This window comes from Lonchura striata, chromosome 12 (genome assembly GCF_046129695.1).
Source record: "Lonchura striata isolate bLonStr1 chromosome 12, bLonStr1.mat, whole genome shotgun sequence".
NCBI lineage: Eukaryota > Metazoa > Chordata > Aves > Passeriformes > Estrildidae > Lonchura > Lonchura striata.
Window position 1 is genome coordinate 5,843,776 of NC_134614.1, and position 27,466 is coordinate 5,871,241.

Genomic DNA, 27,466 nt, shown 5'->3' on the forward strand with positions numbered 1-27,466 from the left:
CTGAAACAGCATCTCTTTTATTTATAGAACATGAAATAAAGTCTCTTTTAGGTCATGAGAGGCCAGTAGGAACCTCAGCTCCAGCCCTGGGCAGCAGCAGCTTTTACTGGTGGTCATAAAACCACACAAATATCTCAATGCAAGAGGTTTGGGAGGCCCAAATTTCAGGGGACCATGTCCTGTTCCTGCATTTTTCTGACTTGTTGCATGAATAAGGGGAAGGGTAACCCAGCCAAAGCCCTGCTGAGCAGCACTGAGCAATGTAACTGATCACTTCACTTTGTTTTCAATCCAGACCTTTGCCTTGGGAATTTTAACAGAAGCTGCCTGAACCAAAAAGACTTTTCCTTTTTATTCCACCTTTAAGCTGCTAAAAGCTGTAAACTGGAAAATAGATATCCTGCCTGGGGCTTCCTGGTAAACACTGGGATCTTAAAACATCTTACCTCAGGCTGCGCTCTGCCCCCTTTGCAATCCACAGAAGGAAAAAGAATTCAAGGAAGAAGAGTTAAAAGGTTTGGTACACTCCTGTAAACAGCAGATGATTGGCAGGGCTTGACATCAGTCATTTTTGCAATAAGATCCACGTGTGATGCAGGGGCTGAAGACAGAAACAAGGAGGAGGACTGGAGAGGGCTCAGAACTTGCTGCTGAAGGTGTTTGCAGAAGGCTCTGGGAATTTTTGACCAGTTCACATGGGTAGGGATGGGGGAGGCAGCAAAGCAGCAGAATCCTGCTGGGGGACTGGGGGGAAGCAGCCCCAGAAAGGGACAGAGCTGCAAAGTGACATCAGGGCATTGCTGCCAACGGGACTGCCCCAGCAGAGCTCTCAGGGAAAATAGTGAGGAAACCAGCCAAACAAACAAACAAAAAACACCCTAAAAACCCACAAACAAACAACAACAAAACGAAACAACAAAAACCAGCAAAAATAACAAACGACCAGGTAGAAGAGGCGATTCTTGCATTTCTACAGGCACGATAAGACAGAGATTTGGGAATGGCCAAGAGAAGCCATTTCCCATTCCCTTGCTGCATTTCTGAGTCCAAGCTCTCTTTCCTAAAGGGTGCCCTCTTTCCTCAAGCAATGTGATGGTTTGAGTCCATTGCTCGCTCTCATGAAGGAGCTCTTTCTACTCAAACACTGCCTTTAAAAATAGGACAGGGCATTTCTTTACAAACTGTACATAAAAATCATTTCACCATATACTGATCTACAAATATTTCAGTTTTAGTCCTGAACTACCTCTAATCTACATTACAAAAGGATAAGGTAAATTAATTAAATTTTAATTATTTTTTATTTTTAATTTTAATTTATTTATTGAATGTGAATTAATTAAATTATTTCACACTTTCATCAAATCCTCTATCACAGACCCCCTGCTCTGCATAGTCAGGGAATACCCTGAAATCCACAAACCCAGGCACAGAAGGGATTTTCCTGAGGAACAAAGTATTTTTACCCTGCCCCAGCCACCCCCTGTATCCTCATTGCAGCGGAGGCTACACCTGCACTGGAAATTTTCTCTCGAGATGCATTTGCTAAAATCCAGCCTCAGTTTTGCACTTTTTTGAAAGGGCACAAAACTGATTTTGTGTGGCTCACTAATGAGAGCAGTAATTGCCACGGGGTTGACAATAATTTATGCAGAAGTTCTCAATTGCTTCTAATGGCCTGTCAGATGGTGAAAGGGAATGCAAAGTAGATCATCAAAACCACTCCTGAGAACATTCTTGAAACCTGAGCTCCTGCTAAGGAATATGAAAAGAAAGAACAGGGGTGGCTTCTGGAGAAGCAGTAAAACTGCACTTTTATCCAGAGATTCCTCTAGATCAGATTCCTGATTGCACCAGAAATGGAAATAATGTTCTCCAAAACTCACCCAGGTCTGAAATGAAGATGTGAACACTCACAGCCATGAGGCTCCACCCTTACACAAAGCTCCTGAGCAGCTCATATACTCTAATATTTGTTGGAAGTGTGGATTTTGTCCTGCTTTTCTCCTTTAAAAGCCTCAGGATAATTATATTTTACACTTCAACTGCAGAGAGCAGTTAAATGCTAATTCTGTTACAGCATCAAAAGTTATGAGTGGGTTTCAAGAACCAAGAAAAGAAAGAGTTATACTAATTTTAAAAATACAGGTGTCTTCAACTTATTATACCAATCAGTAATGCCACTGGTAGATATAAGTCTAGTATGTGTGAGAGACAGATACATTAAATAAAGACAGATAAATGCTCAATTAGATACAAGTGGTGTTTCCCTGACATTGTGCTCTTAAGTCCCTTGTTTCCATATTATCCTTTAATCCTCCAAAGCAAGACTGTCACTTCTAGGGGGTGGCAACTTTTCAAGTTGCTCCAAGCAAGAAGTTGATGAGCTCAGAATATTGGCAGTGGTGGTTGAATAAATCAGTGTGGAAAGAAAACTCCTCTTAGCTCATTTTCAAAATGAAAATGCATTTCATTTGGAAAAACAAAAGAAAAAAATAGAATTTTAAAGAGGAGGCAAGATCAAGAATAGAGAACAACATGTGCCAGCTCTCCTTTCTAACACCTGGCTGTACTTTCAGAAGTAAATATATTATTTTCAAGGGGGGAAAAAAAACAACATAAAAGTTTCCAATAAGTGTATATCTCAATGAAATTTTCATCCTGGGGAGAGTCAAGAAAGGAAAATACTTAAGAAAAACCCATTAAAATCAATTTCAAGTGGGATTACTCCCCACTTCACTAAGGCAAAATCAAGCTTAATATGTCCATTTTCCATTTTGGGACTCTTCAAAAAGTCATCTATCAATAAATTAAAGGTGCACTCAGTAGCAATTTATGATATACTTACCTTAAAATTAAATGGAATTATTTATATAAAGAAAGACTTGCAAAAAAAAAAAGTGTGGAAGACCTTTGCAATGTGTTCCACAAATTGGATTATAAGATATTCACTAATTTGATTTTTTTTTTTCTCGTGTAAACCAGGGCAAAACCTTTCAGGAAAACAATTCTTAAAGCAGGGAAAGCAGTGACTATTGAATAGAATGCTGTGCTGCAGGAAAACACAAACACATTTTCCCAGGCTGTGCTGCTGAGCTTTCCAAACTCCCTCAGAATCTCAGCTGGCTCCTGTCTTCCCATGGGAAAAGAAACATTTTAAATGCAGGATCAAAATAATAAGAATAACAATTTGAAAAAGAAAGGAGCAAGCCACCACTGCCTGATGACACAGCTCCACTCTTCCTAAAACTTGGAGAAATCATGCTTTCAAAATTCCTTTCCCCCAAAATAAAACAAAATAAAATAAAATAGGGCAATCTGCACATTTAGTCTAAGCTAAATCCTAGTTTTGTAAAGAATCTCTCATGGTTTATATTGTCCCCAAGGTATCCCACCAGTTAGATGAGGTAATTCCAATAAATAACATTTTCTTCAGTTCAAAAAACTGCAATGACTCCTTTATCTTTTCATGCCTAAATCGAGCACCTGCTGAATCAATAGCCAAGTATTCAAAATTCAGTGAGGAAGCCATGAAAGACTCCCAGTTATTCATAAAGGATTAAAGAAGCCCAAGCAGGACCCAGGAGCTGTGCATGGCTACGTGCTGATTGTGCTGCTCAATGGGAAGGGAAGGGAAGGAGGAAGGGGCTGCAAGGAAAGCAGCCAAAGGAAACTGCAGCAAATGTAAAAAGCATTTCAGGGCTATATTTAGAGGAAGACATTCTTCCTACATTTGCCAAGCTGCTCACGTCATTTCACACAGCATGTTTGATCCAGCTTTAGAAGTCTGGGAGGGAGCAGGAGAAGGGGGGGAGGAAAAAATCTGGATCAGCTGCCAGAAATGGAAATCTTGCATTTATGGAGGGGAACAAATATTTTAAGCATGTGAATTCAAGACTGCTTTCCAAAGAGGGTGGGGGGGGCGGGGGGAAATGGGAAAAAGGAGGGGGGGCAGGCAGGGTGGTAAAATTTCCTGCAGCCAGAAAGGCCCTGCAGAATATGGAGAATATTTATCAGGAGCAGGACTTTGCTCCAATATTCCCTTTGGAGCCAGGCTCACGAGCCTGAGCTGCACCACTAAAAATACTAAAATGTGTGAATCTCACTGAGTTCAAGCCTTCATCTGGTGTAAACTGGAGGTCTGTTCCTGCAATGGGATCCAGCAGTTACATAAGCAATTACATATTTCTCATCCATAATACGTGATAAACGACCACAAAGGATGAATTAAACACACTCCAAATGCAGGCTCAAAGGTGAAAACTGTATCAAAACCACTCCAGTTTCACAAGAAACTTATAATTTTCCTTTAACTCACGTCATGAGGTTCAGGATTTGCATAAAGAAACGTCAAGATGAAAAGAAAAATATGTCAGGACCAGATGTAATGGGATCAGGAGCAAACCACGTGGAAATTTCCTGTTAGTGACGTTCTGGAGGGTGGTGATGGAATTGATTTGAGATTTAGGACATGCTTTGCTTAAACTGAGATGACTTCTGTGAAAAGTTTTTACCTTCATTCCCTTCTCCAGGTGGCTGATAAAAGGAAAGCCCCAAAGATATGATGGCTGCAATTTCCAAGATTATAAGAGTCACGTCCTGCAACGCTTCCCAAACTAGCTGTATGAATGTTTTTGGCTTCTTTGGAGGTATAAAATTTTTTCCAAAAATAAGCTTTCTTTTTTCTAGGTCTGCAGCAGTGCCAGCTAATCCTGTAAAGAAAATAAAATAAAAACAAATCAGGTCAAATTACCATGAAATAGAAAATGATCCCTATAAATTACTTCTCCAAGAAAAATTCCAAGCTGTAGCACCTATGGCATATTGACAAAAGTAAATATTACACTTCAATTGTGCTTTTGTGAGAGGATTTGTCCTGATCTTCTGAACAGAATTCTCATGAGCTCCATTTGGTTCTAATTTCTGCCAGGTTTAATCATTAAAAAGTCTTTGAATTCATAGGTTTATATTAATAAGACCTATGTCTATACATATATAGAAGCAATGACTATTGAAAATAGATCCTAAAGCACAAAGAAATTATTTTTGGGATGAAACTGGAATAGGTGATGGAAGCTTTTGATAATACCTGTAGCAGATCACACAAATCTTTGTTCTGAATGCAAAGGATAAATCAATAAATCCTCTGTTGTACTACTTCAAAGCAACCAGTGGCTGCAAATGGACTTCAGCACATCCCTGGAATGAGTTGCATCACATTTTTGTAACAGGAAAAAGGCAAAGGGACAAGTTACATATGCACAGACAGGCAAAAGGAAACTACATGGCTCCATGTATTTTACACTATGCTTCAATTTTAGAGCGTTTCAATTTAAGGACACAGTGTAAGAATGGGTGGCTGTGCTGAACAATCCACTGGGGTGCTTTTTCCCCTCCTCTTTAATTATATTAAAGGATGCATGTCTGGTGCCTTTCCAGAAAAGCAAAACAAAATTAAACTAGATAAAAAGTCAAACCCAAATAAACTAAAAAAAACCCAAAACTTGCAATCATCAAGGTAAAATAACTGAGCTCAAATACCCCTCTGAGCAGCATAAAAAACTGCAAGAAGTGTTCCATATTTCTGCCAAACAATACTTGATATCACTGGTTAGATTGGAAAAGACCTTTGGGATCGTCCAGTCCAGCTGTCCCCCAGCACTCCCAGTGCCAGCAGCAGCCCCTGTCCTCAAGTGCCACATCCACACATCCCTTCAATGACTCCACCACAGCCTGTTCCAAAGCTGATAACCCCTTCCCATGGAGAAATGTTCCCTAATATCCCATTTACACCTCCCTTGGTGCACCTGGAGGTTGTTTCCTCTTGTCTTCTTTAGAGAGGAGACCAACCCAGCTGGAACCCTTACAGAAATTTAGGTTTTGAACCTGACCAGCAACGTGAAGCTATTTATGGTTATTTAGGATTATTTATGGCTCTTTATGGCTATCCATCTGTACATGCCACCAGGAAAACACCGGAGCTGAGGAACAGAAGGAACAGAAAGGTGCCTGTGAGGGAGGAAACATCAACCCCATGCTGTGAGGATTCCTGGGCTCGGGTGGTTCGGGACAAATCCCTGCCTCCCCCAAAGCATGTGGGATACCTCAGGAATGGGAAGCCCTGCAAACATCCTCTCCAAGCAGTGAGGGAATGCCAAGAATCCCCACTCTGTGCCTGGCTCCCCCAGCAGCCCTGTGACCCCCAGTCCTTCCTGGGTGATTTCTCCATTTCCTTGGAGGAAAGCTATGGAATTCTTTGAACCCTTCAGGCAAATCCCCAGGGCTTTGCCTTGGAAGAATTTACCACAGAGTCTCTTCCTAGGCTGAAAGAGAAGACTTCCCCCATAGAACCTTGCAGCACTATTATCCACCCAGTTCCTTTCTCCATACATCCCAAATTCTCATGGTTTCTCCTTTCCCTGTTTCCTCGTTGGCTGTGGTATCCCTGGTGGCCAGCCCTTTGCCCTGCCCCTGTGCCCTCAGACCATTGGCCACTGACCCCATACTTCACCCTGTGCACACCACTTGGCTTGGTCTTTTGTCCCCGATTTCCCTTTGGCATGCTGGAATAAACTTTTGCTGGAATTTATCACAAAAAAGGCCCTTCTGCCTCTCTCGGCTGAGCTTGCCATGGTGAGTGTGATGTGTGGACTTGCCTGCTTTGCCTGAATGCTTGCCCAAGCAGCTTTTCCACAGGAGATGCTTACTGGGAAATAAATATCACCTCCCACCATCTAAACCCCACACTCCACAGAAAGCGCTGCTGCCCTGGCCGGGCCGGTCCTGCCCCGTTGCAGGCACAGCCTGACTCACCTTTCCCTTCAGGTGTCCCCTTACAGCTGCTGGGAGGCTTCTGCCTCTTGGTTAACTCATCAAAGTTTCATTTCCCCCTCAGCTGCTGAGAAACACGAGCCTCTCCCTTGGATCAGGGGTTATTATTACCTCACCTCGTTTAATTTGCAGGGCCTCGTGCTCAGGGACACTGGCACAGGCTCCAGCCAGCACCAAGTGTCTGCATCACCCTCCAGCATCCAAACTGCTCTGAGAGCTCCCAGGCAGCTCCCAAGGCTGGGAAAATCTTTTCTCCTGTGGCTTTTTGCGAGCCCACGGAGGTCGCAGGAGTTTGGGCAATGCAGGTGAGGGATGAGGCAGCCACTCAAACCAAACCAGGGCACTCTGAGCAGCACCAGAGGGCTGCCAAAAGGAAGGAATTACACTAAAAATCAGAGACTCATGGGATCACTTAGGTTGGAAAAGACCTCTAAGATCATTGAATCAAACTTTTAAGCCAATGCTGCCAAGTCCACCACATCCCCGCTGCACCACATCTCATGTTTCTGAATGCTCCCAGGTATGGTGGCTCCACCACCCCCCTGCCCTGGGGAGCCTCTTCCAGTGCTTGACAGTCCTTCCATGGAGAGATTTTTCCTAATATTCAATCTAAACTTCCCTGGAACACCTCAAGGCCATTTCCTCTTGTGGACCTTGTTCCCTGGGGTCAGAGCCCGACACCCCCTGGCTGTCCCCTCCTGCAGGGAGTTGCTCAGAGACAGAAATTCCCCCTGAGCCTCCTTTTCCCCAGGCTGAGCCCCTTTCCCAGCCCCTCCTCATGGGACTTGTACCAAAGGCACCCACAATTTGCATCACACCCCCAAAACTCAACCTCACACATGAGGGGGAAATTCCACGGGCACCACTGACAGGGATTTGAGGCAGAAATTTTTATCTGACACAGCTTCAGACAGCAACACAAAACTCTGGAAGGAAAAACTCCAAGAAAGGAAGGAGCAGACATCTGAACAATGCCTGTTTTCCAGCACAGAATATTTGTGCCCAGTGGTGGGGCAGCTCCAGCAGCTCCAGCACGGCAGGGATGGCTGGGACAGCACAAGGAAAAGCTGCAGGGATTTTCAGTAATCCCAGCCACAGTTACTGGGATGGGCTGAATTCCTGAGTTTGAAATGATGCCCTGCAGCTTGCTGCCAGGAGGGCACACAAAGGACAGCTCCTCTCCTGTGTTCATCATGTGTAAAATTCACCTGAGGAGCCTCCAAAGCCAAGGAGAGACTGCAACTCCAAGAGCTGCTTTTTTTTGTAAGATAAAATGTGTCCATTTAGTCACCATAAGGCTGAGGAACAGACTGTCTAAAGCATCCATGGTCATCCTTATTTTCCTGACTATAGTCTACATAATGCTGGAATTCAGACATCAGTCATTCAGACTCTTCCATTTCTGTTAATATTATTTTCCTTAAGAACCACAAACAAGGGTAAATTATACAGATTATTTTATTCTTTTCTCTAAGTCTTGGTGAAATTACTCACTTAGACTCATCTAAAAACCAGAGTATATTCATCCTTAATAATGAAATTGATTTCCTTGTAAATCATTTAGAAATCCTGGAAAATGACATCCAGTGTTCAGTTCAAAACAAAAGGTTTCCCTTCTCCTGTGACCCAGCCATCACTCACAATCCTGTCCAGCAAAATTTTGGGGTTGCTTTTTTTTGACTCCCACTGAATGCCAGAAATGAACAAACTCTTTTAATGAGTGAGAGAAAGAAAAAGGAAAGGAGACAATGGAGAAACGTGATTAAATCAGATTGCAAGACTTCTGTAGAGATAAGGTGCAGAAAATGCATGGATATGACAAAGATGTGGGGAAATGGGGCTGAGCCAAAACTCCCAAAACTCCTCAGAATTCATAAGAAGGTACTTGAGGGGTCCTCATTATCTCTTCCAATTCAGCTGCTCTACTCAAAAAGGTAATTTTAATTATTCCTAAGGGGGTTCTGAGCCAGGCTGGGCTTGGCCAGGCCGGCGGTGGCTCGGGGTGCCCAGATGGCACAGCCAGCCCTGAGCACAGCGAGGGCAGCACAGGACACCTGCCCCAGAGCACCTGAGCCTAGAGATGCCTTCCCTGCTGCCCCAGGCACGCTGGGGTTTTATCATGTTAAACACACCCACTTCATCTCCTGAATATTATTGTTTTATTTCTCCCTAGAGCCCTGTGACAACAATGAAAGAGCGTTGCAGATGAAGGCAATTTAAAACATCATTTCTGTGTGAGGATATAAAACATCCAAGGACGTGGAGATGAACCAAAGGGGACTCAAAAACATCAATGGAAATAGAAGCGCCGTAGGACTTCGGATTTCACATATTCCCAGCACAAGCAGCAGCCTCCCATCTTCTGTTCAGTGTGGCAAGAAAAGTCACAGACTGGCTGGGTTTAGGTTCATTTCTCCACACAAGCATGAATATTTTATTTAAGTGCTTTTCTAGGTCAAAACTGTGCAGTAAAACTTTGCTTGACCCAAGTATTTAGAACAGATGTGCAGATTCAGGTTATATTTACATAGGAATATTGCACACAGGTTCAGGAAATACTGTGAAAATTTACTGATGCTTCTAGCACTTGAGTAATTTCTTAAGGTTTCATGTTCCAAAAGTTTTCACCAAAATTTGTGGGAGAATGAAAGTGATTGCATAGTAAACTTTTTCTACAATGTCGTGCAGTATATTAAATTCATTTATGATTTAATCTGGCATTGTTGCCTTTTTGGAGGGAGGAAAATAACACAGAGCTGGAGAAATGCCACTTAATGAATTTTCTCTGTTCCTTATCTACATCTGCCAGTTCCTGCACATTGAATATAAAGCCATTTTTTCAATTAATGCCTGGAATTTGTATTTTTCTGACAGTCATCTCCACTGCAACCAAATGGAGTATGACAAACACAGAATGATTCTGATGCTGCAAAAATAGCAAAAGCACAGCAAAACTACACAACAATGAAAAAAACCCACCATAAAACTTTTAAGAGAATGTTTGATATTGGCTCAAATTAGGAGCTGAAGAATGAAGAATTTACATTTGCATTAATTTAACAAATAAAACAGTCATTGCTTATTAAATTCCTTCTGTGCTTTTTCTGATGCAGCCAGAAAAGAAGATAAAAATTTCAAATAACAAAACTTGTAAATAATGGTATTTTAAATATTAAATGTGAGATTTGTTCATCACGGAAAGGAAAGGCTTCCAAGGATGCTGTGGAAATGAAGGGAGAGAGGAAAGGCAAGTATTTTGATTAGAGATAATTAAAAATTAGGCATGACACACCTGAGTTCTTCCTGTGAGAACCTAGACCTGGGTTTTATCTCTGAAGCCAAAACCCCCTTGGCCTCAAACTCTCTTCTCCCATGATGAGCACTCCCACCATCACAGAAACTGAGGAATATAGCACCCCAAAGAATCAGCTGGACAGTTATTTCATTTTCTTTGCCTGCTTTCACCAATTGCATGTATTTCCCATGGAGCTCCCTGCCATTCCTGCTGCTCCGCAACAATTCAGGAAACCCTGCCCCAGGCCCACAGAGCTCTTGCAGACTCTCACATATTCCTGATGAGCATGAATTACAAATATCAGCCCAGTTCCTGCTGGGGTAACAAGGACAATTCAAGTCCCACACTAAATATTTTTAGCGGGATTTGACTCTCTGCTTTTGCAGAGTTTTGCTCTGCTTTTCCCTCTCCAACAAGCAAGAAATAGCTTGGCTTTTTTTTCCTTCCATCTCCGCAGCAGCAATCTAAGCAGCTTCATCTCTGTAACAGTGACTGAAAGAGCTGGAAATGTCACATTTTCAATTCAAATGACGAGCTTGGAACCAACAGATTCAGTTCCTGAGGTCTGCCTTAGCCTAACTGGGGAAGGCAGAGGGACACTCCCAGGAAACTGTTCTGGTTTGGATCAAATGCTAAGGAAGGTCTGGTTTGTCCCTAAGGTACAAAGATGTCATCACTGTGATGTAATCCAGAATCGGCCTCTCTTATTTCCTACTGGAAAGTGGGACTGGGGGAAAGAAAACCTTACAGTCCCTCATTTTCTCTCTACCCCTTCCTAAAAGCCCCAACACCATTCAGGAATTCTTCATGACCCTTGTTTATCCAAGGAAAACAAACACCTGGAATACCACAAAACCACAGCCTGCATTAAACTGCCACAAGAGGATTGGTTTCCAAGGAAAACATACCCCAAAGATGGGAAGCACAAAGTGGAAATATTCCCCCCTGGAATGGATGCCTCTGTGGCCTCCCAGTTTTACCAAGATTTTCCACACAGTACATTGAGATTCTGTTCAGATGATATTCACATAAAGTCAGTTGAGAGAATGCTGTCCATCAGTAAGAGAGAGTTTAATGAGAGCATCATCTAATTCCAGCAAGGTGAATTGGAATTTCACTACTGAATGAACCTCAACAAATAATAATTTCCTTCTAATCTCAGGACTACAAAGCTGTCTGTAAGTGTAATGAATATCATTACCCTTTTTCATTAATATCACTTGAATACTTTTTCTTATATAAAGGTAAAGAAAAACATCCAAAAATTAAAAGCCTTTGGCATTACAGTCATCCAAGCACGTGTCCTGTAAGCTTTATGCTGCTGCTGGGACTATTTCTATGAGCAGAACCTTGCAGGACCCAAGTCCTTGAGTCCTCCTGGACTCAAACACTTACAGCCACATCCAGACAGCCAGCATAGAGAAAAGAGGGCACAGAGACAGGAAATTAATTACCTCCCTCTCCATTTCCTCATTAATCATCATCCCTCTTCACATCTGACAGCAACAAGTGGCCCAGCCACCCTGTCTGCCCTCTGAGCTCTGTCACCCCTCAGCACCCCAAATCCAGCGACCTGAGCACAAAAACCCTCCTAAAAACCTTCCCTCTGACAGGGTGCAACCCAAGCTATCCCCTGAGTCACACAAAGTATGCAAATACCTCTCTAATTCTGTGACCTTTTGAAAAACAAAGGAACTGAAGAGCTTAACAATTGTTCTTACAGACTGCTTGTCTAATGCAAATGTTAGGAACAGGTACAGCTGTTAGGAACAGATATAGAACAGCTTGCAAATGAATTTCCATCTCTCAATCTGCAGAAATTCTAGAAAGCTTTATCTCAATTTAATGAGACAGGGGAGGGCTGAGGTACCTGCCCCAGACAGGTTGGGGGCAGTTCAGGGGAGTGAATGCCCATCATCTGAGATTGCTGATTTACATTTACACCAGGCAGGGTTTGTTACTGCCCAGAAGCACTGAATGCTCCATGACATCTCTAATTCCCCATCAGCCATTTGGGGCTTTATTTCTTCCATCATTTTTTAATTCCTTTTTAAAGTCGAATTGCCCTGAAATGAAGCCATTGAGCAGGAACAAACAGTTTACATAAGATGAGTAATAACAGCAGCACCAGAAATGGTTCTTGATAGTGGCTGAAAACAGCCCCCAAAAAAGCCACTCATGTGAAAGATGTGCCATGATTTCATAATAATCTAATGACTGGACTTATGTGCAGCACATAAACATGAACCAGGACTGGGGCAACAGATGAGACATCAAATATTAAAGGCAAGACATGCACTGCAGCAGATGACTAATGGTTTTCTGGCCTAAACAGAGAGCAAGAAACTTTCTGTAAAGGCTGATAAAGCATTCAGTGAGAGCTCAAGGTCCAGGATGAAGAAAGAGGAGTCAGGATTTTTTTTTTTTTAATAAATATTCTGCTGTCAGTGGGAGTGGGGCTGCAGAGAGGGAAGAGAATTACCCCACCAGAAATCATTCCTTCAGCTCTAACTCCATCTAATAGTCATGAAACCATCCACATGTCTCACCTCAGTACCCCAGGCTTCTGGAAACATTTTTGTTTTGCTCTATCATGATATAATATCAAGTACAATAAAGACATTATATTTGGGAGGATTGTAAGAAATACTAATAATCAATAATAAATAACCATCATCCCAACCATCACCAGCTAGGTAATAAAATGCCAATACAAATTCCTTTTTGTGTTAGATATGTAAATACCAGAGCAGTAACAGCACAGATCTTCACCCAGCTCTAAGAGACAATTAAACTGAAGGTTATGAAAGGGTTTGGCAGCCAAGCCAAAAATCCCAAGCCAGTGGGATATCCCACAGACACTGGATCCTCCAGGTTTGTTCAGCATCACAGACCCTCAGCTTCTGAATGGTGTTGGGGCTTTTAGAAAAGGATAGAGAGAAAATGAGGGAATGTAAGGTTTTCTTTCTCCCATTCCCACTTTCCAGGTACTCAAAGCCTTGAGAATGATTCTTCAAACATATTTTTTGGTTATTAAAACCAAGCTAGGATTTTCCACCCACAGAAGGTAACATTAGAATTTAAAGTGGACCACACAAATGCCCTCTGCACATTTTGCATCACCCACAAAGCCCTGACTCCCTACTCAAACACAGATGTCTAATGTGGCACCAGTAAAAGGAATGTTGACTGAGAGTATACAGGAAATAGTATCAAAAATGTGCTAAATTATAATAATATAATTGCTCCAAATAATGCAAAATCTTTTTTTGTTTTCCTCTTGATATTTAAATTAAATGAACATGCCTGGGTCCATCTTAAGAGACAGTTAAGACACATTAAGTGCTTGCTCTATAGGTCAGGATTGGAAAGCATTAACGCATAAATCAGGTCATGGCAAGGAGCAACCAAGGAAGTTGAACAGAGGAGATCCAAGGGGATTGTCAAGAAAACAATCACAGACTGAATGACATCAAAATGTCAATGTGGAAAGCCTTCCTTAATTAACACATCTTCATAACCTCTTATTACTGTTCTCACTGGACACTACAAAAAAAAAAAAAAAAAAAAAAAAAAAAAAAAAAAAAATCACCCCTTCACAAAAATTGCCAGTGGCAATTTCAGGGCAAAAAAGACCCTCAAGCCCATGTGTGAGTGCTGTTCCCAGCCCACAGGTGAGAAGTGCTGCTGGAGGGGCAGCCTGTGCCTGCCTGGGGAGCAGGGCTGGCAGGGCAGCGTTTCCATCAGGAGCTCTGGGGTGGCAGCAGTGCCAGCTGGGAGACACTGCCACCCTCAGCCTCGCTGGGAGGGGTGACAGCCCCGAAGATGGGAAATTAAAGCCACAGAGCTACATGGGAGGTTTAAATCCAGAGAAAGGGCCGGGTCTCCATGATGCCACACAGGTTTCCCCATGCCATGTTCTTCAGGATATGGAGGCAGATCCTCCTCACCTAGGAGGACATGAAAAGGGCCTCCATTCCCTGGGCAAATTACAAGGCCTTTATAAAATATTGGGGTGCACATTTAATCCTGAGTGGGAAGTACCTAGCATTACAGAAACAAATTTCTCTCTTAATATTAGAGATGAGATTTCCTCTAGAAATTGGAAATATTTGACTCCAGCCAAATTAAGGCCCGAGAGCATTTCCTACTTTCCAAAAGAAACTTGGATTAAAAACAAATACCCAGGGAATGAAAAACTTAATCAACCTATAGCTAAACTTTATTTAGAGCAACTCTTTGAGGCTGGCATCCTGTACAGACTAGAATCTCAACATGTGATATCCCATGAATGTCCTGCCTTCCCTTGGCAGGAGCAGTTCCTTGTCTCTGAGCCCTGGAGAGGTTCAGCCAACAGCTGCCAGCACCACCAGTCCACCACAGCACCTGAGGGCAGGGGGAGGGCAGGGAACACCAGGGGGGCTGTGCAGGGACCCTTCAGCAGAGAGGGAGGACAAGGATGGAGCCACGTGGGTGAGCAGGACACTGAGCCTGGGGACCCCACCAAACCCACGTCACACAGCTGCTGCACGCTCAGCTCTTCTCAGGTGGCACAATCCTTCACCTCTGGTTTTTCTCCTGTCTTGTCACAGCTTTTGGAGTCACTTCACGTCACTCAGAGTTTTGCAGGTACATCATTGTGTTCAAAGGGTGTTGGTGCCACTGAAATGTCCCAGGATCTGTGGCCTGGGGACCAATTCAATGCAGCTGAGGGGTACCATGGAGAGCCTCAGCTGCCCTCTCACACCAGAAGGTGCATTCAGGGTGATGTGGCCTAAATTGCTGAAGACTTCTCATGATTTTGTGTGCCAACTCAGGGTGACACTCTTAGCAGCTAGAAAACAACAAAGGAATAAAGGAATCAAAGACATGAGCCTGGGAAAGCATGGCCTGATGAGGGAGACATTCTGTAAGACACATCACACAGATTTTAAATCCAGCATATGCAGTATTCTGAGAGTCTCTTTTTCAGGGAGGGGAAAGAACCTCTCCTCTTCCATGAAGAACCTTTCCTATTATTATTTGTCCCTGCAATCCCCACAGTTTCTGTGCCATCAGCAGTTCTGAGGGTCTGGAGCTCAAATTCTTTGATGAAGCCTATTGAAAAGGTTAAAAGTAACACAGATGCTCTGACAACAACTGCATGGAAAAAAGGAGCTTTTGATGAGGCCAGTCATGGGTAGGGTAATTAGTTAATTTCTCACAGGGTGCTTTAATCTTTAACATAAAAACACAAAACAGAAGAATAAATGTATATTCTGATGGGACACATCTTTGTGAGGTCTGTAAGGAAGTTCAAACAAAATCTCAAAATCCACTTTGCCCAGGCTGCTTCCTTGGCATGACTCTTTCCCAACTCACTCAGACAAAGCAACAAATAAACCAAATTGCATTTTCCTGAGGCGTTACCTCCAGGTCCTGCTACTTGGCAGCTCTTAATGTCTCTGTCAGTGTCACCCAGTGCTCCTGTGAGCAATGTCACCGTGTCACCTACACAGCACTGGCCTCTCCAGCTCTGCAGGGCTGAGCAACCCTGCTGTGCATCCAGGGCAGGGGGAGAAGAAGGAGAGTGAGAAGGCTGAAGGAAACAGTGCTGTGATCATGATGTCGCCTGCAAGCAAGGCTCAGCACTGCTCTGACTCCTGCAGTGACAGTGATTTCCCTCTGCCCACGCTGCCCAGCCTGGGAGGTGCTTTTGGAGCATCCAGAGGGTGAATCCCACAACCCAAGAGCATCACAACAATGAGATGAGGCTCTGGCATGAGATGAGCCCTCAGAGCACTGCCACTGCTGCCTCTGTGGCTCTGTACTCATTGTTTCCCACCCATTCCATTCTCTTGTGGCACCATGTGTGGATCTGCCCCCAAATCCCATCCTGTGGCATGAGGAGGGGCCTGGCTCCAGCAGCACCTTGGAGATGCTCAGGTCAAAGTGGGCTCAGCAAATCCCTCACGCTGAGGGATTCCCCTGTTCCCAGCTCTGCAGTTATTCTGGGATAGCTGTTCCCCAATTCCCACCTCAGATTAACTCCTTCTGTGCAGTTCTTCCTCTGGATTCAGGGGCTTCTTCAAAGGATGAAGCAAAGCAAGGAATGAGTGGGCTGGAAGTCCAATGAAATGGGTGGCACAATATCAACAGAGGGAATTGCTGTGCAAGGAAAAGCTTTCAAGACATGAATGGATTAAAGAACTTCTCACTGGAGACCTCCTTTTCACTAAAATCCTAAACTTCCCGATGTACAATGAAGGTTAATTAATTAATTAATAACTATTGGGGTTAATTGAGGGGCATTAAGAAAATGCAATATTTGTTTACTCAGTGAAGCTGCCAAAGGAGGTTTGTTGATGAGAACTTGCTGCGTCTACTGCAACACAAAATAATTGTTTTCTGCGGATGTGTCTCACACAAATTTGTAAATATTTGTACACCCCTCAGATCATCGTCTGCCTTTCCTGCAGACTTAAATACAGACTTAGAGGAAGAAGTGGAAGAGGCTGCAAAATTCCATCCAACAATGCCAACATGAGCTCTGCTCCAGCGACCAACCCAGAACTGAACACAGATGTACACTCACAGCTGGGAGTACCTGAGCACTGATAATTCAGCAAGGCAAATGAGCTCCCTCTTGCCCCATTTTCCAGATTAAATGGAGAAAAGATGCAAGCAGAGCCTCAGGACCTTCATGTTCTGTGGTAATGAGTTAATTCAGACACAAAAGGTGTTCAGGTGTCCCAGAGCAGGGGATTCACCGTGAGCAGCAGTGTTTTAGTTGGGAAGATGGCCCCACTGGAAACAATAGAATTTCATTATTCCAAAGAGCTCTTAGCCTTATTTAAAGCTAATAAAAACACCAGGAAAAGTGGCAATGTTTTCTCCACTCCTGCATTATTTTATTCCTATACCCCCATGCAGCAGAACTCCACCAGGAGCACAACACCCACAGACATCTCCCAATTTAGCACACAAAAAGCCCAGAAGAATAGATTGTCTCTTCCACGAAGCACAAATTGTCAATCACCTTGATTAGCCCGCCACACAATTAACAGAATCTGAATGCACTAATCACTACTGAACTTCTCTAGGTTGTGTTCCAGGGCAAATCAAAGATTAAATTAAATTACAAAGTCAGCCAAGGGTTCCATGGGTTTTTTAGAGCCACCAAACGGGGCCCACTTCAAGTCCTCCCAGTTCACAGCCACAACAAAAGCAAAAGTGAGAAACACTTTAGGGGTACAAAAGGCGGAGTTCCAACAATCCAAAAACCCCTGAGAATCACTCAGCTAAAATGGAGTTCTATTTGAGGTGGCAAAAGTGGGGAAGTCTCTGTTCAAATCTCTTCACTTTTTTGGTCACAATATCTATGTGTTTGTGTTCTTTTCATTATGAATGACTTTTTCCTCCAATTTAATTTTCTGCTCTGTGATTTGAGAAGTTGAAAATTCGGTGCACATTGAGGATTAGGGGATGCAATTCTGTTCAAAGCTCTAGCAGAAGTGTGTTCACATTGCAAATGTTTATGAATTTGTGTGAGACACATCAGCAGAAATCAAAATATTGTATTTTACCATAGTAGATGCACCAAATTCCTCTTAAGAGACATCCTTTGGCAGCTTCGCTGAGTAAACAAATATTGCATTTTCTTAATGCCCCTCAATTAACCCCAATAGTTATTAATTAATTAATTAACCTTCATTGTACACCAGGAAGTTTAGGATTTTAGTGAAAAGGAGGTCTCCAGTGAGAAGTTCTTTAATCCATTCATGTCTTGAAAGCTTTTCCTTGCACAGCAATTCCCTCTGTTGATATTGTGCCACCCATTTCATTGGACTTCCAGCCCACTCATTCCTTGCTTTGCTTCATCCTTTGAAGAAGCCCCTGAATCCAGAGGAAGAACTGCACAGAAGGAGTTAATCTGAGGTGGGAATTGGGGAACAGCTATCCCAGAATAACTGCAGAGCTGGGAACAGGGGAATCCCTCAGCGTGAGGGATTTGCTGAGCCCACTTTGACCTGAGCATCTCCAAGGTGCTGCTGGAGCCAGGCCCCTCCTCATGCCACAGGATGGGATTCCACACATGGTGACTCAATAACTTATGTTTTAGAACAATATAATTTATCGTGTTGAGATAACACAATAATTTACGTTGTTAAATTATAAACAAATTCTTGCAAGTAAAAAGAAACAAAAAGACCAAGAAGCAAAAAGTGATTTAAAGAAAAGCCACTAAAATTGACCTTGGTGTATTATATCAAAAGGGAGCAGAATTCTAAGCACTTAAGTACTTTTATCATGTAACACAGAGGCATAGGTTTAGATAACAACCATTTAAGGAATTAATTACATTCTTTACACCAAAAGAGATGGAAAAATAAAGTTCTCCCAGTTATGCTCACTGCAAGGAAAGGAACACTTAAAACATTTTCCAAACTTAGCATACAATTGTTCACCTGTCTCATTAGTAACTTAATTGGAAATTTTATTTTTGATTTTCAGTAGGAGAGTATGTTTTGCTCTGCTCCATTCCTTGACTTGTCAGGCTATTTTTTATTGTGTGGTTCCTTCCTCTCACAAAATGGTTTGGGGAAAGTCAGTCCAAATTCACAGTCCAAAATCTTATGCAAATTACTACGAGCCAGCTGCTGTACAAATATTATGAAACAGAAGTCTCCCCAAGTCCTTTTCAATGGCTGCTGAACACAGCAGGATCAGACACTTTCTATTTTTGTTGAAGCTCAGGTTTCCAAGTTGGTAGAATAAAAGGCATTGGAATAAGTCTTTCTGAAATAGCAAAAAAAAAAAAAAAAAAAAAAAAAAAAATCAATTCCTAAGAAAGAAAGCTTTGGGAAACTGGCAATCTTCCTAAAACCCAAAATGTTCCAGAAACACAGCCTGTGATTCAAAGGCACTTTGTCATCTGTACAGTTTTGCTTATAGCTGCATTGCAGCATTCTCTTCAGGACTGCTCACTGCTCTTGGAGGATAAAATGACCCAAGTGCCTCCTCTGTTCCATCATTATTCATTAATGAAGAGTGAAGAGCCTGGGCCTAGAGGATTGGCTTTGCAGGAGAGAAGGAAGCTTCATTAACTCATCCCTTCAGCACCATGCATACCAACACCAAACACGAGGCAAGAAAATCAGACACAGTTTCAGTGGATGCTTCTGCAGCGTTCAGAGGCTGTTAGCAGCTCAAACAGCACTGATAATGCTGTTCTGTTATGAAATCATCCTGAAGAATGCAGGAAGGGCAGAGAACCAGCAGGGCTGGGGATGAAGTCATTGCTTTCAGCAGACATTTTGAACATGCATCTGTTTTCCCCAGGTTATGTAAATGATGAGCAGAGAGGAGCTGAATGCTGAAATAATCAGGGTGCTCAAAGGCAGACTTTGTGTGTGTGTGTGTGTGTGTGTGTGTGTGTGTGTGTGTTGCCTAATTCCAATATCCCTTTTGTTAAACAAATTTACGTTTTTCTCTGCCTCCCCATTCACCTTCGGGGCCTACTGCTTTTCCCAAATTCCCAAAGACCACCTGAAAAGATTTTCCCTCCCTTCATTTTCCATCTTCCTCAATTTCCTCTTCATTTTATCTCAGAGAAACTGATAAACACCAGACAGGTCTTCCTCCTTCCTCTGAGTTCCCACTGCTCACCCTCTCCTGCTTAACCCCTGCACTCTGATTTAACCTCACACACCTCTTTGGAAGGGTTTTTTGCTTCTTTGCCCCTTTCAGTCAAGAATCATGAACACAAAGCAAGCAAAAATTTGGGAGACCAGCATGGAGCAATATTCATATCCTGACAGGAGTGTCTTCAAAGACAACCATGAGTACCACACACTCTGCAGGCTCATTTCTTCTTCAACAAAGACAAGCCCTCTCAAGGAAACAAAATATTCCTCACATTGCAAGACTTTGAGAATCTTAAAAAAAAATCTTGTATTCATTTCATGATTATGAAAACCAGCGGACAACAGAAAAATTCAGAAGTAATTACGTGAGCCTATTAATAGCAAGTGCCAATAAATTTCCATTTCTGTGCCCCTCATTAGAAAAATGAACAATTTCTGGAATTGTGGAAACAGGCTTGAACATAAAAAGACTCTAACAGCATTAATCTTTTAGCTTCCTGAGCTTTATTTGTACCACAGCCTTTATTTGCAATTAAGCTTAGTGCAGTTGAAGTTCACTGCCTGCCAGCCCTCAGTGCCTGATCCAGCCTTGGTGGGTAATTCAAGCTCCTTTTCAGTGACCTACCAAACTCTGACCTGTTGCACCTGGCTGGTAAAAGTGAGACGGGATTACAATTTCATTCAGATCGTGATATCTGAGCAATTCATTCAACAAGGGGACCAATTATGTGTGATCCCCTCACCTTTCCCCCTGCTTCTGGACTGGACTGATTTGCCAGGAGAAGGTAATCCTGAGTCAGGGTGAATTTGATCACAGGGACCCGAGATGAAGAGTGCTGGATTTTGAAAATGATCTCGAATTCATCCAGTTTGTTCAGCTGCTATAGATTGATACTATGAAAGCAGAGGTTCTTTGCCTGGAGATAAATATCCTCTACACTCTTATTTATTTACACAGAGTCAGGATGATGCATATGAGACCATCATGTGCAAAATGATGGGAAAAACAAAAACAGAGAATGTTTCACAGTGGTGCTCTGCTGTGTCAGAACATTCAGTCTACAAAACATGGCATCCTCTGCCACTGGTTGAAGGCAAGAGGGGATTAATTAACTGATGCCAAACCATCAGTCCAGTCTACCTAATACACATTTCTCTCGTGAGCATAAAATTAATTAATTAATAACTATGTTCTATAGCCAAATACAGCCACTAATGCAGTCAGCATCTAACCAGAACCAACACAGAGCAAACTCCTCCACAAATGATGCTTGGAAAGCTGGTGGATTCTTTGGTTCTCTCACCAGAAAGGACTCTGCTCTGCCTTGCTTTGCCTGTTACAGCATTGGGCACCTGATGCCTCTGACTTCCCCATGGACAGAGCTCACCAAACCTCCCCACGCCAATCATGGGAGGAAGGATGGCAAAGCCACAGGAGCCTGGGGTGCAGCCCCAGCCCCCCAAGCCCCAGCAGGGCCCTGTCCATGCCCCACAGGCTGGGACCCAGAGCTGGCACCCAGCTGCACCCATCCAGAAAAGTGCAGCACACCTGCTGCCAGCAGGGATTTCCAGCTGCAGTGAGGATGCAGATGCCTCCAGGACTAGATTGCTTTATCAACAGCTAATTTAGAGCCTGATCCCACCCCTGAGGGCAGCAGCAGTTTTGCTGCAGGCAAAGCAGAGGGTTCAGAGCCCAGGGATGCTGTCCAGCACCAGCTCTGGCTCCAGAGGTGACCCTTTCCCAGCAGAGCTGCCCTCCCTCCCCAGGAGAGCCACACTCTGCACTTCTCAGGGCTGGCACACCACAGCATCCAGATGCAGTGCCCAGTTGTAAATCCTACTGAAAATCTCCTTACACATTCAAAAGAAGCAATGCCAGGCTGAGGCAGTTATTAAGCTCCATGTCAGCCCCCCCTTGGAAATTCTGTATAATATCCCTTTAAAAATCTCTCTGGGCCCTGGCATTCTGCTTGGCTTGGCCACACACTGTCCCCCTGCCCCTGAATGCAGACTGCAGCTGCTGTGCTTTATGTAACCCTGCTTGCTGCAACCTCACAGGACCTAAATACAACATTTCCACGCAGGAACACATCGGAAGATTCGCCTTCTGTTGATTTTGAGTGAGTAGCTCCCCTCCCAAGGCCTCAGCTCCTTCAAGACGTATTCCTGGAGGCTGGAAAGCGCTGAACTGGTCCTGGATCCTGGCTTTGTCAAGCTGCTGCCTCCAACACCCTTGGCGTGCCCTTGAAAAGCTTTCTGCAGCCCTGACTCACTGCTACAGCACAAACCCAGCCCAGCAGCAGGGAGCTCAGCAGGGAGGGACATTTCCAGGAGAGAGGGACAGCAGGGACCTTCCTGGGGCAGAGGAGGGAACACTGAGCACCCAGATCAGCGCTCCTGCAGGTTAAAAACAAGCAAAGTGACATCTACTATTCCATTTTCCTGGCCCCAAAGGCACCGTCTGGATTCGCAGTTTCATTCAGCTGCAGGAAATCAAATGGTACAGCCAAGCTTGGGCCTTGCAAGAAACCACTTAAAGGGGGAAAAAGTGCCCAGCAGGAAGGATTTGAATCATAGAAGTAGTGGAAGAAAACAAGAAATGGCAAAGGGGCAGGTAATGAAGCTGTTTGCAGCCAGCTTGGATTTTCAAAGCCCACATCACTGGATATTTGTCCTACAGAACAAAACTCCTTTCATACTGTATGTATTTCTGGAAACTTCCAGGTATAATTTTCCTAATGGCCTAAAATAGAGCCCCAAGTGTTCAGTCCTTTACAGACCCTGAGGATTTTTGTTAATAACAGAATTCTGTCTGGAAATTGCCTTTGGATGGATGAAACAAGCTGCCCAAAAAGCTGCAATTCCAGGAAGGATAACACAGGGTGCTTTTTGGGACATATTTATTTACCTGAAAACCACGTGTGGTCATTAGGTTGCTTGTTTCCCAATAAATATGAACAATCTGTGATCTGTGGGATATCAGCTGAGCTTTCCATGTCCTCCCCCTCTCCTATGCCCACTCAGTGTTACAAATGGTGATGAGACATTACTGCACTCTCTGGCACAGTGGGGATTTGAATTCTGATTGAAGACCAGCAAAACACAAACATATGGAAAAAATAAAGCTATTTACATCTCAATGTGGCATATCCCATGCTCTGTACAACTAATTATGGATCTCTGAGCTCATTAATTTTCCCTGGAATTCCCATGCAGTGGTGGCAATGAAGCCAAGTGTGAAATACCCTATGGCCAGTCCCAAGCCAGCCAGGCAGGATTCCAGATGTGTTTCCCAGCACAGTCACACATCCAGCTGTGCTGACATTGGGAACTGGAGAGGATGACAACAGCCCCAACTTGGAGCATCCAAAGTATTAAAAATACATTTAAAAATAAAATAAAATAAATAAATAAAAATAAAAAACCCACCCCAAACATTGCATGAGCACAAACACCCACCTAATAAAGGAGCAGGGCTGTGAAAATCCCAAAATCCAAAGGATTTTTCCACAGCAGTGCAGTGGCAGGCAGAGGGTCACATGTTAATGGGCTGTACAAAAGCAAGTGATGGTCAAAAGGTTGTGTTTATCCTCGTAGCAAGGATTGTTTATCCTCACAGCACACTTGGGGCTTTTACAGCTCCAGTGTTTGCATAACATAATGCTCAAGCCATTAACAGCAGAATCCTTCTTGACCCTTACATGCCCAGGTATTGCCAGTGTTTGGCTTCTCATTAATCCCAGGAAGTTTTATTCCTGGAGAAAAGAGAAGGAGCTAATCCAGCATGGATTACACATGGCTTGTGCAATAAATGTCATGCCATAGATCAGAAGTGTTTGCTCTTGCTCAGCTCACACATATCTGTCACATAATTGTGCCTTTATGCAAACAGAGACCGAGAGATTGTACACAAATATTATCCACAGATGTAGGAACCATTTCCTTTCTTCTTTTCAATTATACTTGCAGATAAAAAATATGACCTCCTTGCAACAAAGGACCAGACTGATGGAAACCCATCTCCAGAGAGTGGAGCTGCTCTGTGGGGCTCACACTGGTTTAAATCAACTTTTCCCAAGCCACGAGATTCCATGGCTCCCTGTCAACACAGGAATTTCATGGAGAAATCCAAAGCAGGCCATTCCAAATTAACAGGCACTCACAAGGAGGGCACAGAAGTGGGGTTTTGGAGCTCTCATTTCTAACGTGCAACACAAAAGTAGGGATGAGTAAAGGCACTGCTTTCATGGCCAAGCTGGATCCAGTTTGTCACTTCTGTTGTGGATGGAAAGGATTTCAGAAAATTAAATGTATTCTAACTTCCAGTCACTTCTGAAATCACACACACTTGAAAGATCACATTAAAGGTCCTTTATCTCATGCCATAAATCTCCAGATCTGGAGAAAAAACATCAGACCTCCAGGAATAAGTACAAAAGCATTATCTCTAAATACCATCAGAAAATAAATAACCATGGACTTGTGGATCTGAAGCTGAGAGAACAACAGACATGGAGACAGGAATTTAAGCAATTGTGGGAGGATTTTAAATGTTGTAGGGGGCTTGTATTAATTTCAGTCTTGTTGTAAATCTTATTGCAGTGATAATGAAGATTTCTAATGACTCTGATGTTTCACTGATTGCTTTGGGCACAGCTCATCTCACATTTATGGCAAGAAATAAAATGTTGCAAAAGCAACAGTATTTTTTTCCTTGAAAAAAACCACAAATAATCTGGTCTGACAATAATTTTCTTTTATCATCAGCAAACTAACAAAATGCAGGAATCTCAAGCATTCTTGGCAGTTTGCAATACAGAAAAAAGCAGCAGAAAATACCGTGGGGATGCTTATATTTAGATTTCATACTCTCACACACAGAAGTCACAACCTGATCTCAGCCACAGGAAAGCAAACAGGCTCCTCTCATTGATGATCCCCAATTGTTTGGGTTTTACCCCCTGATCTATTGTCAGATGTTCTGTGTCCTGCTTGAAGGGAGCCACAGGAAAGATGGACAGGGACTTTTTACAAGAGCCTGGAGTGACAGCACAAAGGGGAATGGATTCCTACTGAGAGTGATCTTAGATGCGAAATTGGGAAGAAATCCTTCCCTGTGAGGGTGGGCAGCCCTGGCACAGGTGCCCAGAGCAGCTGTGGCTGCCCCTGGATCCCTGGCAGTGCCCAAGGCCAGGCTGGACAGGGCTTGGAGCAGCCTGGGACAGTGGAAGGTGTCCTTGCCATGGCAGGGGTGGCACTGGGTGGGCTTTGAGGTCTCTCCCAACACAAACCATTCTGGGGTTCCATAATTGCCTTTATTTTCAGTTAACTGCTATATGCTGGTGTTTTAATTCCCAATTTCTAGTAGAACAATTTAACTTCAAACATGATCTTGAAGTTAACTTCAGCTGAGCTTCAAGTATGATCTGCTCTGTAGCAAGGATTTTTCAGTGCTACTTCAATTACAACCTTACAGATTCCAATAAAAACAACTCTGGAAAACACAGGATGCACTTACAAGTTACAAAACTCTCCTGCATGACTAAGCTGATTTCTAAATAATGACCATTCACTCTTTTTCCAATAAAGGTAATTACAGGGTTATATAAAAATGTTTATATAGGCAAGGCAAAAAGCTGCAATTGACAAGTAAATTATTCATCTATTCTAATTGCACCGTTTACAAAAATTGGCTCAAAAATTAAAATTAAAAAATGGTTTCTAACAAAAAACCCTGAGAAGTACTTGAAAGTTAAAAGAGTTGTGCTGTAAAGTTCACTTCTAATCTTTCTTTCCACTCAGTTTTGGTCCCAAGGCCTGGGAAGATTTCCGTAAGATGTTGTAACTTCTTTCACATGGGGTTGTAAAAGTTGTAGTGCCAGGGAAAAAAAAGTAATTTCCTAAGATGTTACAAGCTGAACATAACAGTAAAATCTTGTAGAGCCTAGAAAGGAGATGCTGAGTTCTGCAGCTGTGAGTCTGCACAGAGGCACAACCAGCACACCAACACTGCAATCCTGGAGTGCAGAGAACAGCTGGCTTACTCCTGTCACTTCAGTCCATGGACAAGGGGCCTTAAGAACACAGCAAACCAAAAACAACAGTGAGAACCACCTAACGTTTGGGGTGGTTCATATGTTCCAGCCAATGAAAAGAATTTGAAATATTTTTGTCAGAACTCTGACTGATAGTGGCTTTTTTTTGACTGTGGGAATCAAACCTGGAAGAAATGAATGCCAGATTCTCTGGTACACTCAGAACACTGATAAATGTCAGAGAAGTCTGGAAACTGGGGGTCAGATTTCTCAGAATACGTTGCACCAGGTGTCACTGCCACGAAACCTCCCAGAAATTCAGGATGTATCAAAACAGCAAAAATAAAAGACTCCTGCATGGAATGATTTGGGTTCCTTGGAGCAGACAGGTGTGGTGAAAGGAAAAAGAAAGTAAATACAAATGAAGATATAAACCCACCTTATTTATAAAGGAAAAGAAATACCCTCAAACAGGCTTAAGTTCCCATATAGATGTTATTTTTACAAGGTGTTTTATCAGCCAATTTGAGTTCCATTTTTCCATTAAAAACAAGGTATAAGCAGTTGATTTAGACACTTTGATTTCCAAGGTAAGGATGAACACCTGATCGTGGGAGGAAGAAGTGCATGTGAAGGGGAATCAGTGGAGGTACAAAGCCAGAGATTCCGTCTGTTCAAATTCAGGGCACACAGGGAAGAGAGGACTGTGTTGGAGCAGAGGCAGGTGCCCTTCACAGCACCCAAAAAAAGGGAGGGAAACCCTGGCAGATCTCCTGGGGTTAAACCAGCATCCCTGGAGGGGCCTGAGCTCCCTCCTCATTTCCAGAAACCTTCCAGCACTTGCACTTTAAAGGCTTTTATCGTTATTAAGGATATTCCTGTATATTCATCCCCTTCATTCAACCCCCAGCAGCTGATGGAAGGGTGGAAGATGATCCTTGAATACAGAAGCAGGTAAGTTACACCTGCCTCCCAGAGTGACAGAAATACTCTCCAGAGCTGCTCCAGCCCCAGCAGAGCAGGCAGAGGCTGTTATTGACACATTGTCTTGGCTCATGCAAGTTCCCTTTGATGTTTCATAATCCCAAGAGTACTGAAAACTCAGTGCAAAACACATTCCTCCTCCTACAGATCTGTCTCATCCACCAGGCACCTCCTCTGCACAGAAAATTGATCCCCAGGAGAAGGGAATGATGGATGGCTTAAAAAGGAATGATGGTGGCAGGAGGAATGGCCAGAGCCAAGGACACCAGCGTGTCCATGCTCTGGGTCACTGTGGTCACCCCTCTGGGATTGCTCAGCACTCATCTTGGTACACTCCCAACCAATCATTTCAACTGCACTGGTAATAATTAGTGATAAATAACTCACAAATGAGTGAGAGCTCATCACCAGCACTCCCTGCTCCCAGGACTGCCAGGAGAGGTAAATCACACAGCACATATGCACATAAACACAGACTTCCAAACCCAAAACCCTCCCAAAACCAGAGAGAAGTTCTCAAATGATGCAAACATGACCTTTCTGCACACATCTGCTTATATTCCTACAGACATAAATTGGGGAGAAAACCCCAAACCATTGGGGTGTATCACACCAGCGCTGACAGGGCAGTGTTTGCCCAATTACATACACTTATGAATGTGTATTAAATGCTTTTATATGGAAATCCAGATGGA

The 27,466-nt window shown here is 43.2% G+C and overlaps 1 protein-coding gene across 18 annotated transcripts in view; it reads right to left on the minus strand.

The window, feature by feature from the left end:
* Positions 1-27,466, minus strand: part of ATP2B2 (ATPase plasma membrane Ca2+ transporting 2) — a 396,907-nt gene that overhangs the window by 110,936 nt on the left and 258,505 nt on the right. For all 18 annotated transcript variants that reach the window (XM_021530473.3, XM_031505904.2, XM_077786067.1 and 15 more), the window contains one exon: positions 4,515-4,712. In XM_021530473.3, coding sequence (XP_021386148.1) covers positions 4,515-4,712 — 198 coding nt within the window. The remainder of the gene's footprint in view (positions 1-4,514; positions 4,713-27,466) is intronic.